Source organism: Mytilus trossulus, chromosome 3, assembly GCF_036588685.1.
Source record: "Mytilus trossulus isolate FHL-02 chromosome 3, PNRI_Mtr1.1.1.hap1, whole genome shotgun sequence".
Taxonomy (NCBI): domain Eukaryota; kingdom Metazoa; phylum Mollusca; class Bivalvia; order Mytilida; family Mytilidae; genus Mytilus; species Mytilus trossulus.
Window position 1 is genome coordinate 48,389,831 of NC_086375.1, and position 13,269 is coordinate 48,403,099.

Below are 13,269 nucleotides of genomic sequence, written 5' to 3' on the forward strand. Positions count from 1 at the left end.
CAATTCCATTCTTTAAACGGAAAGTTCACAATAATTAAATGAATTTTTCCTGGGTAATTTCATCACTCTCATTTTCAACAATTCAAACACACATCTCGAAACTGGTATAATTCTGTAATAATTAAATTCGGCGTTGGGTTTTCCCACTTAAAAATGAATTTTGCAGTATTTTATTGCCTGTGTAGCATGACACAGTCAATCTTTATACTTGAAGAGTTTTTAGTTTGATACTGATGTTTGAATTATATATTATTATATATGTGTAGATTTATGTCGTGCAACTATCCACTTTACAGTCTTTGGTATTTATTATAGCCTTTTATGGCATTTATATTCAGAGTTTATATATACTTAGATATTTGGTACAAGTATTGATTTTATGTCTACATTGATGGGGGTTTATACACGGAGAATAGTCTCATTGGCAATCATACCACATCTTCTAATTATCATTTATACCCACAGGAGTAGAAGTTTACTAATGGCCCATTTATTCATTCCCAATCTCCAAGGGGTTTTAAATTGGAGATCAAACAACAATTTTGTGTACATATACGAAGGGTGACATAGTTGAATATGTTCTGGACCATGACTTTCAGTGTTGTTTTCATGTCCAATTGGTATGCATGAAATTTAGAATGTGTTGTATTTTAATCATTGAAGGGGTTTTCATCCAAAATAATGATACAAGAAACAGGTGGGGCGACTCTTAAAAGTCAACATTTTTTTTTGATTTTCTTCAGTTTAATGAACATTATGAATGACATTTATTCACAGGTGATCAATACAGTATTATAAAAAGATATAAGATATTTACAATGATATTTCTCTTACATCTTCATTGCCTGAAAGAAAATTCAACATAAAGAGTTAAAAAAAATGGTTTGTGATATATCATGCTGCAGAAATGGTCTAAAAACATTAATACATCACGCAAAGCAGCATTTATCTAGCAAATGCTATATTATGCCATTGACTACTTAACCTTTAACATGTACTAAATAATTCATATTTGTTCATATAGTTAACAGCAATTGATGAATAGATGATGAAAATATCAATAGATGATCAAACTGTTCTGTAATTTCAATCTTTATCTCCATTCTCTTCTGGTGATTTTGATCTGGACTTTGAAGCCTCTTTACGGTCGACACTTGGACTCCTTGATTTACTTCTACTTCTACTACGACTTCTGCTTCTTGAACTTTTACTCCTGCTGCGACTTCTGCTTGCACTCCTGGACCTTCTTCCTCTTGACCTGGATCTGCTTCTGCTTCTACTTGGAGATCTTAAATAAATTCAATCTATGGTCAATTCTTTACTCACAGGCAATTTGTAATTTGTAATACCTCAAAGTCATAATAATTAACAAGTGAATAAGTACACGTTGGGTATAATTGTCTTCAATAACTTCAGACCAGAATTTTCAACTTTTGAAAACATAATTCATATAATATTTTACAGCAATGTGCATTTTACTATATCTCATGTGAAAGATCAAAAGAATGGTTAGTACAACAGACCATATCATCTTCCAAAACCAACCTGCTATGAATATAACAGACCTGCAAGTTAAAGCTAGTCAGGAGACCGATATGGTGTGAGTGACATGTGACAATCTTAAAAAAAACCACTACCTTATTTTATCCATAAAACTTTTTTTATTTGTGTCTTTGTAAAATTTTGACAAATCGAATTATATCCCAATAAATATAATTTTAATAATTTTGCAATATAAGTTGTACAAACCTTCTCCTACTGCTTCTACTACTACTTTTTGGTCGGTCTTCTACCAACTTGATTTTTCTACCATTGATTTCTGTATTGTCTAATTTATCCAAAGCTGCCTTCATATCGGAGTATGAGGAAAATTCAACAACTCTGCAAAAGAATTATATATCTACTAAAAATTTCCTTAAAACCCTTTTATAATGCCATGATGGCATGAACAATTCGTGTATCTTTATTCAATTTCCTGTAAATAGAATAACTTTTCCACCAATGTTTTTTTAATCCAGTATTAAGGTTTAAAATCCTCAATACTTTAAAAATTATAGCTATTTTCCTAATGCACGTTAAACTACATGCATTAGGAAAAAAAACTCTAAAAGAAAAAAAATATCTTTGCCCTTTCATTTTAATTTACTTGCAGTACCTTTTCTGATAAGAGTGATATATACTTATTGATACGAACTCAAAGGTTAACCATCCCCAAGGGCTTCATTTACAGACATGAGATTGGAAACTTTATGTTTGTGTGTAAATTCAGTTACTTAGGGACGACATCAAAAGTTCAATGTAGGATAAAAAAAACTTAATTCACCTATATTTTTCACTGAACCCTTCCTTCTCAACTTAATTTGGGAAAAATTGATTTACCTATATGGATATATAAGGAGCTGATGAACAAAACTTGCAGCAATGTTGACCCCTACCCCCAAACTATTTGATTTAAGTTTTTTTATCCTACATCAATCTTTTGAGGTCGTCCCTTATTTAGTAACAAATATGTCAACTTCATTTTTTAGAGGCTAGTGCCTTTTGAAAGAGTTGGATCAATTCTTATCTTTCCAAATATTGTAATGACTTACCCTTCATTTTTGTGCTGCTTGTGTGCATCAGCATATGTGACTTCTCCAGCTTGTCTCATGTAGTCTTTCAAATCCTTTAAAGTAAATTGCATAATAAAGTTAGATATGCACTTTAAAAAAAATATCTTTTCAATTTCCTCATGACTGCATTATACCTACCAACCTACCTTTATTTACACCTTGTTTTTAAAAATATTTTGGTTTTCTGTAAAGAGAAACTTGCTCAAATCTTGGGGAATGGAAGCAACTACTTGAATATTGTTGGCATTTTGAATTATAGGCTTTCATGGAAAGTAAATTTTAGCAAGGCTGATTTGAAAAAAAGTTCGGAATCACAAGAGTAATCATTAAAATTAAAATTTACATAAAACGATTTTTTTGGGGGGAATGCAACCTTTTAAACAATCTATTAAAGAATCAAAATCACAAAGCTTTTAGTGAAATATAAGTATCAATGACATTGAACATATTTGTTTTTAGTCATAAAAATAACATATAAAGAATATGAACATCCAAAAACAAATCAAGGACATTGATAAACACCAGTACACTAAAAAGCCTTACGATCCTCACATTTCTTTTTCATTTTTGCACATCTACATGTATTTCCGTGTTCCAATCATTTTTAATGTTTCAATATTTTAAATCATTACCGATTTTCTTAACACTTGCTTTGAAAATCCAAATTTTCTTACTTCTACTACATTATACTCTATACATTAAAAAGATGTGTATAATTTTATAACAGAATTACCTCTACTGAATAGAAACTGACATCGCCTGAGAGATTTATGAAACTTTGCTAGGGAGAGCATCAGGACTTCTAGTGTATTTCTGTTTATTTCATCATTACATTGCAGCAGTATTCTGCTCTTTTTCTGAACATGAGAAGATAGCAAGATCTATGCAATCTGGATGTATGGATAGCTTTAGCCAACTGACATTCATCATTTTTTGTGTTTTCCAAAGATTGACCATGCTAGTCATGAAAAGCATGACTTTCCCATCAGCGTATGACCCTCTTTGTCTTCTGAAGGATGAACATCAAGCTAGCTAGACCCCCTCGTCTCACAGTCAACACATCATAAGCAAGAACAAGAGTGAAACACATTGAAGTTGCCATTTCTTGTGGCACTTTAAGGGAGGAAGCTGTGATTAGACCCTTCATCCTTCATCATGCTCCTGTCACCTCATCTTTGAGGGTGCTTATGAGAGAAGACAATACTATTTAGATATGAAACATTATTTTTTTAATATGTAAAATATCACAATCTATATATTCCTTAAAATGTGCCAAATATAGGTTATATTTCCACATTAATAAATAAGTTTTGCATTTCTTTCAATTGAATGAAAGAAAGCAGGGAACCATTTTTTTACGAAATCATGTTCACAAGACATAAAATACTATCTTCTTACAAAAAACAAGCTTTTTTATATAAGGTTTGATTTGTTTTTGTATTCTTTTTTTTTGGTGATTTTAAAAGGAATATACAGGAAGTGATTAAATGTTCAATTTTGTGTTGAACATTCAATGATTTATTAGTTTCCATCTTGGTTCATTATATATATATATATAAATAAAATAATTTTTTTTTATCAATGACAAAGGTCTAGTATCTTCAAATTTTATTAGGACTTTGAAATCTATTGAGAAAAAATAAAACCCAAGCACAAATAACATACATACCTGCCAGCTTACTCTTGAAGAAAGGTTTTCTACAATTAACCTGTTCTCCGTTCTTGTGGGGGGTCCATACCTGTAACAGAATAATTTCTTTAGACCTTTGCTCAAAATATTAACTCTGGCATGCAGTTTTACATTGGTCATGACATTAATGTTCCGCTCACCATATATTTTTGTTGTTAAATCTTTCAGCTTACTTTCAAGTACTATAGCTTCTTTTGGAATCACAATTTTATTTTAATGTTAACTTATTTCTATATCTGTGCATTATATATTTTTTTCTTTATTTTAATAATCAAGTAGCATTAAGATTAAAGGATGTTCAAAATTTGAATTCTTGTTGGGATGATAGGCAATCAAATTAATAGGGTTGTGTTTTCTTGAAAATTTTGTAAAATAAGTTCTGTGCCTCCCATCCCCTCATGCAATTCAAAACTTGAACATCCCAAAGTAATTTGCCTACAAATTGGTTTTCAAATTGATAGGGTTGTGTTTTCTTGGAAATTTTGTAAAATAAGTTCAGTGCCTCCCATCCCCTCATAGATTCAAATATCCTGCAACATTATATTTTTTTTTAACAAATTGAAGTCAGAATTTAGGCTTTAACCAGATGCTCCGCAGGGCGTAGCTTTATACGACCGCAGAGGTTGAACCCTGAACGGTTGGGGCAAGTATGGACACAACATTCAAGCTGGATTCCGCTCTGAATTTGGATTGTGATTAAATAGTTGACACAGCATAGGTTTCTGACACAGAATGAATGTATTCAAATGAACTTAAAATTTTTGTTTTCTCTTAGAGCAATTCACTATGCTGTTAATATTAATCCTCTCCAAAAAATGTTTGAAGAAATTTTCTTTTTATTTATGAAATTTCAAATGAGAAAAATTGAACCCAATTTTTTAATCACATCCCCCTTTCCCTTATTCCAAAACTAATTTCAATTAAAATATTCTAATGGAGTTTGCAACAATTACTACTCATTTAAATACATCATAAAATATTAAGATGTAAAAAAACTGCTTGTTATCACTGAATAGTAAAGATTATTTAAATTTATCAGTTGGTAGTAAAAAGTTAATATACATTGTATATTGTATATAACAAAGATTTAAGTTGATTCTGGACAAAGAAAGATAACTCCAATTAAAAAAAATTCTTGCAGATATTTCTTGCTTACTATACTGGACAAAGAAAGATAACTCTTAATTAAAAAAAAATTTGCTATTTCACAATATTGTGAAATTAGATATTTCTTGCCATTGCACAATACTGTGCAATTGAAAAGACTTGCTATTGCACAATACTTAATATAATAATTTTAGATCCTAATTTGGACCAACTTGAAAACTGGGCCCATAATAAAAAATCTAAGTACATGTTTAGATTCAGCATATCAAAGAGGCCCAAGAATTAAATTTTTGTTAAAATCAAACTTAGTTTAATTTTGGACCCTTTGCACTTTAATTTAGACCAATTTTAAAACTGGACCAAAAATTAAGAATCTACATACACAGTTAGATTTGGCATATCAAAGAACCCCAATTATTCAATTTTTGATGAAATCAAACAATGTTTAATTTTGGACCTCGATTTGGGCCAACTTGAAAACTGGGCCAATAATCAAAAATCTAAGTACATTTTTAGATTCAGCATATCAAAGAACCCAAAGGTTTCAATTTTTGTTAAAATCAAACTAAGTTTAATTTTGGACCCTTTGGACCTTAATGTAGACCAATTTGAAAACGGGACCAAAAATTAAGAATCTACATACACAGTTAGATTCGGCATATTAAAGAACCCCAATTATTCAATTTTGATGAAATCAAACAAAATTTAATTTTGGACCCTTTGGGCCCCTTTTTCCTTAACTGTTGGGACCAAAACTCCCAAAATCAATACCAACCTTCCTTTAATAGTCATAAACCTTGTGTTTAAATTTCATAGATTTCTATTTACTTATACTAAAGCTATGGTGCGAAAACCAAGAAAAATGCTTATTTGGGTCCCTTTTTGGCCCCTAATTCCTAAACTGTTGGGACCGAAACTCCCAAAATCAATACCAACCTTCCTTTTGTGGTCATAAACATTGTGTTTAAATTTCATTGATTTCTATTTACTTTAACTAAAGTTATTGTGCGAAAACCAAGAATAATGCTTATTTGGGCCCTTTTTTGGCCCCTAATTCCTAAACTGTTGAAATCTAAACTCCCAAAATCAATCCCAACCTTTCTTTTGTGGTCATAAACCTTGTGTCAAAATTTCATAGATTTCTATTAACTTAAACTAAAGTTATAGTGCGAAAACCAAGAAAATGCTTATTTGGGCCCTTTTTGGCCCCTAATTCCTAAAATGTTGGGACCAAAACTCCCAAAATCAATACCAGCCTTCCTTTTATGGTCATAAACCTTGTGTTAACATTTCATAGATTTCTATTCACTTTTACTAAAGTTAGAGTGCGAAAACTAAAAGTATTCGGACGACGACGACGACGACGACGACGACGCCAACGTGATAGCAATATACGACGAAAATTTTTTCAAAATTTGCGGTCGTATAAAAATTTACTTTTTCAGAATCTGAATGATTATTGGTAAATTCATAGTTCAAAAATGCTTGTCCTTAAAGGTTTATTAAAATCTCATTTAACACATAGTTTATTAAGAGAGTACTCTTACAAGTTCTTATTAAAAGAAAAAGAAATTGTATTTGCTCATTTAATGTTTAAACATGTTACATTTGAAGGTGTATTTAATAGTTATGTTGAAAAAACACTACAAATGTTACTTCTTACACAAGTTTCTCTTTTAATTTTGTCAATTACTTAAACATATCTTTATGGTTGAAATTCTAAAGATGCTTATATTCTTTATCATTGAGAAATCCGTTGGATACCTCAACAATGGAATTTCTGTTTCCATGTTTATAGTATAAAGCTGTCTATATCCAGGATTATTGCATGTTATACTACCTTATTTATATTTTTACCAAAAAACTGACAGATTCTTTTATATCTTGGACATCTGACTCATCATTTAGCTACACCAACATGGAAACATCTTAACTTCATTCACAACATCGACAAGACATCTTAATCATCATTTGCATCATCAGCAATGAACCATCTTAATCGTCAGTTGCAACATCAGCAATGAATCATCTTAATTGTCATTTGAAACATCAAATAAGGAATATTTTAATCCTCCTTTGAAACAACAACAATCATCATCTTAATCATTATTTTCACCATCAACAAAGGAACATCTTAATCATCATAAGCAACATCAACGAAAGAACATCTTAATGGCAATGTTGCTAATCTAACTAAGGAATCATCATTCTTTTTCCTCAATTGGGGAGTTGCATTAATTTAACAACATCATGCTTCAATGAGTAGATATCCATTTATCAGTACTTCCATGGATAAACAGATCAACCCTGACCAATGGATAGATATATAAATCAAAAGTTAACAGTGCTGAAAGGTACCACCATATCGAAAACAGCGAAATTAACAAGAAATCAAGCCAAATAAAACCATTGTTAAGAAATTTGAGAATCAGGGCTTTTCATTTCTAAATAACATATAATACTGTACCTTTCAGCACTATTGTTGTTCTGTCCAAAGCCCCTTCTATAATTATAATTCAAAAAAGTCATTGTCAGATGATACAATAACATTCTGAATGTTAGATTTAATGAAATCTTTTACTGAACTTTAAAAATGTATTTTTTTAAATATGATCTTCTAGTCACAATTTTACAATGTTTCGAGTTATTGGTTCCCTGAAAATATTTATTTATGTTGACAATCATATTTTACCTATATATTTAAGTATTTTACTGTAAAGTCATGACTTTCATTATCTCAGTATAGTTATCATTTTAATAATCAAATTTAAAAAAAGAGTGAATACTCAATTCATGTAAAGAAATTTAAAGAATCATTGTTATACAAACTAAATCACAATTTGATGAAAATCATATATACTTATCCTTTTCATTTTTAGAAAATTCTTCAGAAGGTTCAAGATTGGCGTTTAAATTTTTATGTTCATAGTATAAAGCTGATCTGAAAAGCTACATTCATTAAGTTTTTACCAAGAAACTGACATCTTGAACATCTGAAGCATCATTTAGCTACATCAACATGGGAACATCTTAACTTCATTTTATTCATCAACTTGGGAACATCTACACATCATGTGCTACATCAACAAGGGAACATCTACACTTCATTTGCTACGTCAACAAGGGAACATCTTAACATCGTTTGCTATGTCAACTAGGGAACATCTTAACTTCATTTGCAACACCAACAAAGGAACATCTTTATCGTCATGTTGCTACATCAACTAAGGAATCATCATTTTTATACACCAACATAGGAACATATTAAACCTCGTTTTTCATCTTCAACATCTTTAATATCATTCTGTATCCTCAATTGAGGACAGTTCTATATATGCACACAATGTTCAATATATTTGTTTTCACATCATGCTTCTAAGGAGATATCCATTCATCGGTACTTCCATGGATTAACTGATCAACCCTGACGGATATATATAAATCATAAACCAACAGTGCTGAGAGGTCCCAAATTTTTTAACAACAGAAATACAAGAAATCAAAACAAATAGAAGGACTAACAATAAGGAATCTCCACTTTAAGCCATTAATTTTCTATGTAAAATATATAATACTGTACCTGTCAGCACTGTTGTTCTGTCCAAAGCCACCCCTTCTATTACTATAATTCAAAAGAAGTCATTGTCAGATAAACCACACGATTCACCAATACTCGAGATCAAAAGCAAAATTTGACGCTTGTTATATACATGTATCTTTGAAAATTGGTAGTTTAATACTACATTCTAATAGCTTTAAAAAAAAACAAAAAAACATGGAATATCAGTCAAGTTCTAATGGTTTCTGCACATTTTTTCCTGCTTATGACTTAGTTACTGTTACTGAGTATGTTAGCGAGTCATTAAGTAAAATTGAAATTTATGAAACCTTAGGTCATGTCAAGTAATCTATAGTGTTCTATTTAATTCACATGGGATTTTCTCATCAATATAAAATATAATTTTGAACATCATCAACACTATGCTTTGCCAGGAAGAATTGTGGTCAATTTATGTATATCTTACAGGTACATACTATATGACCTCAAAAAGTTTTGTTTATTAAGATGGATCAAATTTGGCACTTATTTCATGCATATGTAGGACACTGTTCAGGTGGTAGAAAAGGTATACTTTAACTCCATTTTTTCCTTTGGCTTAAATGTTGATCCACTGCCTTGAACTAGTATTACAATGAGATTTTGTGTCGATTAACTTCTTTAGATAAGGAGATAAAAACAAAACATTGCTTGATGAAGTTAGTCCAACCATAAAATACAAGATTTCTGATTGTCATGCATCACTGATTGTCTTACTTGTCTCTTCCTCCTCGTCGGCTACGCTGTGGAGGATAGTCCCTATAACCTCCTCTATCTCTACCCCCATCACGTCTATCATCACCTCGAGGAGCTCCACGAGCATGCTCAACAGTACATCTGAAAACAAATTCAAATCAAAAATATATTTGGCCCTTACATGCCTTACTTTATAATCAATGCAGGTCGCCTTAAATTTCCTGTAATCCCTTTAATATGAATTGTTACTGTTCCTCTTTTCTGACTTGCCAAGAACATTTTCTAAACCTCTCTGCACATTTAAGATAAAGAACAGCAATAAAAGACCTGTCTTTGCAACACAAATTTTGTGTCACAGATAGACACCCCATACTGTAGATTCATTTATTGTTGTAGGTTAAGGATATGGCTTCCATACAAACCTATGGAAAACTGATACTTTATATTACATTTTAATTTGTGGTTTGTCAATGCCGCCAATGGTACGAAATACACGAATAATTGCTATACCACAAATTAAAATGAATCAACAGTATTCTTTCTTTTCTATTATATTATTCTGTAATAATCAAGCAACACATATTCATACATTGTAAAGCCCTCAAAATTTAAGCTTGATCTGTATTTTGCAGTATTAAATTAACATTGTGTATAAAGTTAATAACATTTGGTTGCGGCAAACTTAAGATAGAGAATGAAACAAATATACAATATTTTTTTAAAAGGGCCATAAATCTAGAACGGTTGAACTGATGCTACCAAAATAAGCATTGTGTTTTAGTTTCATAATTCTTGGTTGAGGAAAACTAAAGTTAAAAAACACAAACCAAACTTGAGATGTACAGATGGACAATGGTAATACTAAATACCCTCCACGATACGGAGGGGGCATAACAATCTGTTATTATTTTAAACAATTCATAAATTGAGCATCTTTATACCTTTCTCCACACAAATCTTTCCCATTTAATTCATAAATAGCATCATCTGCATCTCTGTAGTCTTCAAATTCCTGGAAATAATATATGACATCATATTTATCATTAATAAAATTTGTAAACCATGAAATTCTATATGCAACTAAATAATTGCCTAACCAGTCTATAAATGAGAAATTTCTGAAATTTTGTCCAAAAAAATAAATGTCTGGTCTAAGGCCAGTAACTTTCATCTGTTTATGTGCAACATACAATTAATGATCACTGGCATGTTTACAAAGAAATATTTTCCTTAATTTATCAAAGAAGACTATAAACTTAAAGAAGGTGCATACAACATTTCTAAATTCTTGTGTTTTCAAGTATTAGACAAAACTCAAAAAGTAGACATATCTCTGCAGAAGTAATAGACCACTTTCGAGTTTGTCCTTCATCGAAGAAACTCATCAGTTAAGTGTGCCTTTATGAAGTCATTTACCAGAGAGACTGATAGAGGGATCGCCTGTATCCCTGCACTATTCAAGTTTAAAAATTATTTGCAATAATATGTAGATATTATACTGTTATTTACATGATTTACAACTTACAACAAAACCATAACCATTTTTCAACATAACATCTCTTATTTTTCCATAGCCTTTAAAAAATCTTTCAACATCTTTTTCTCTTGCATGATGTGACAGTCTTCCAAGATATACTCTGGTTCCCATTTTGAATTTATTCTGAAAAGGAACAAGAGACAAATTTATGTTTCACATTATTCATTCCTTATTGCAATATTTTTATACTTAAAATGGTACATCTTGCATGTCGTGTTGATTTATAGATAGAAACAAGATAAAAGGAATAAAAGTAAAATGTTCAGAACACCCTTCATTTAAGAGCTTATTCTCCATTAAGGAGTTGATGGACGGTTTCAGCTTTGTTGTCTTATTCGAAGATTTAGTCTAGCAGCTGATAATTTTTCTTTTTTTTACAGTGGCTATCTATATGATCAATCTATAATAGTTTACAAGATATTAAAGTAACTAGAAGTTTAAAATTTTTCATGTTTTTTTTTTATCTTAAAATTGGGGGCAGACTACTGAAAACAGGATTATTTAACTCCTGTGAGGGGATTCACATGTATTTTTTTTTTAATCATTTTAACAAATCTTCATTCAAGGTAATCATAACAAATAGACAAACATGGTTGTGTTTTCACATCATGACATAAACTATTCTGTGTACCGACTTACAAACTTATTTATGGCATGCCATAAAACCAGGTTCAACCCACCACTTTTATTCCCGTTTAAAAGTGTCCTGTACCAAGTCAGGAAGATGGCCATTGTTATAATATTGTTCGTTTCTGTGTGTGTTGCATTTTAACGTTAAGTCCTTTGTGTTTTCTCTAATTTTTGGGATATTGAGATAAGACGTGGCACGGTACTTGTCTATCCCAAATTCACGTATTTGGTTTTGATGTTATATTTGTTATTCTCGAGGTGGTTTGCCTGTTGCTTGGTCCGTTTCTGTGTGTGTTGCGTTTCGGTGTTGTGTCGTTGTTCTCCTCTTATATTTAATGCATTTCCCTCGGTTTTAGTTTGTTACCCCAATTTTGTTTTTTGTCCATGGATTTATGAGTTTTGAACAGCGGTATACTACTGTTGCCTTTATTTACCATGTACTTGAGCATTTTATAAAATTTTAAGGCAAGTGATCCACTAGATGTATCAAAGTTAAATTTATTTTGCATCTCAAAAGAATGTAATCGTTTTTGGATTTTGATGGGTTTTTTTTTTTTTTACCTTAAAACACTTCTAAATTAGTCACATGGGGGCGAAATGGTCAAGGACGAAACAACCCGTTAGTCGTTACCTAAACAGTCGAGGACAAATTTAACTGCGGCAGCTAGGACAAATTAGCCTAGGCTGCAAAAATTAACAAGAAATGCCGCGTAAAAACTTTCACTTAACTGCATATACAAATCCTTGACTGCATTTATATTTTATTTAACAATGCAAAATCCATTACACAAGAAAATGGGAAGCAAGCGCAGCCGACCGACGACGCGACCAAAACTGCATATTGTTTTGCACATTTTTGTGCTTTGTTCACAGCATCTTAGTATAATTCCAACAGTTACTGTTGTGTTGTAGGAATCTCAATAATTTTATACTTAGAACTAAATAATATAAACATGTTACACAAATTATTTAACTTAGAAATGATTAGGGAAGCTTACTTACGTCTCTTCAGATCTTTACAGCATTTTCCAAAATCAGTCTCTCAAAAGAGCTTAAACTTAAATTACGTTGATCCGGTGCTTGTATAAAGAGTTTTACAGACGTGAAAATCAACAAAAATGCGCGGCCATGAGTATTCGTCACGTGGTGATATTTCACATATATCATATTAATTATTTTCAGTTTCTTATTTCAAATGTACTAAATTGCATGCCAAAACCATTTAATCTGTTAGTTTTAATAAATATTGACTTTATAGGGTATTTACACCACTCCGAATTATCAATATCCTATGTAGACCAAGAGTTATCCTTCTTTGTATACTATTCACGAATCGCCCTACAACTAATCGCCCTACTTTTAGCAAACTCGCCCCACTTCTTAAAAAGTCGACCCACTC

At 31.2% G+C, this 13,269-nt stretch overlaps 1 protein-coding gene across 3 annotated transcripts; it reads right to left on the reverse strand.

Annotated features, from left to right (window-relative positions):
- Positions 1 to 692: 692 nt before the first annotated feature.
- On the reverse strand, positions 693 to 12,978 carry LOC134711701 (serine/arginine-rich splicing factor 4-like). 3 transcript variants are annotated; one of them, XM_063572482.1, is made up of 10 exons: positions 12,873 to 12,978; positions 11,229 to 11,363; positions 10,645 to 10,715; positions 9,725 to 9,844; positions 8,990 to 9,031; positions 7,877 to 7,912; positions 4,282 to 4,351; positions 2,592 to 2,665; positions 1,750 to 1,881; positions 693 to 1,288 (listed from the first exon to the last, which is right to left on the reverse strand). In XM_063572482.1, the coding sequence occupies exons 2-10, from the start codon at positions 11,349 to 11,351 to the stop codon at positions 1,087 to 1,089; spliced, it is 870 nt and encodes a 289-aa protein (XP_063428552.1). In that variant the 5' UTR covers positions 11,352 to 11,363; positions 12,873 to 12,978; the 3' UTR covers positions 693 to 1,086. The 3 variants fall into 3 exon arrangements, with proteins under 3 accessions (XP_063428552.1, XP_063428553.1, XP_063428554.1); XM_063572483.1 differs by lacking the exon at positions 7,877 to 7,912 and having other exon boundaries at positions 12,873 to 12,946; XM_063572484.1 differs by lacking the exons at positions 7,877 to 7,912; positions 8,990 to 9,031 and having other exon boundaries at positions 12,873 to 12,946.
- Positions 12,979 to 13,269: the final 291 nt, after the last annotated feature.

What these genes read in the sequence shown, in the direction of transcription:
- LOC134711701 (XM_063572482.1), bottom strand. Translation starts at nt 11,351, where the DNA reads ATGGGAACCAGAGTATATCTTGGAAGACTGTCACATCATGCAAGAGAA. An exon ending in AAAGATTTGTGTGGAGAAAG is followed by an intron (nt 9,845 to 10,644) that starts GTATAAAGATGC and finishes ATTTGTTTTCAG; the next exon opens with ATGTACTGTTGAGCATGCTC. An exon ending in CGACGAGGAGGAAGAGACAA is followed by an intron (nt 9,032 to 9,724) that starts GTAAGACAATCA and finishes TTTGAATTATAG; the next exon opens with TAATAGAAGGGGTGGCTTTG.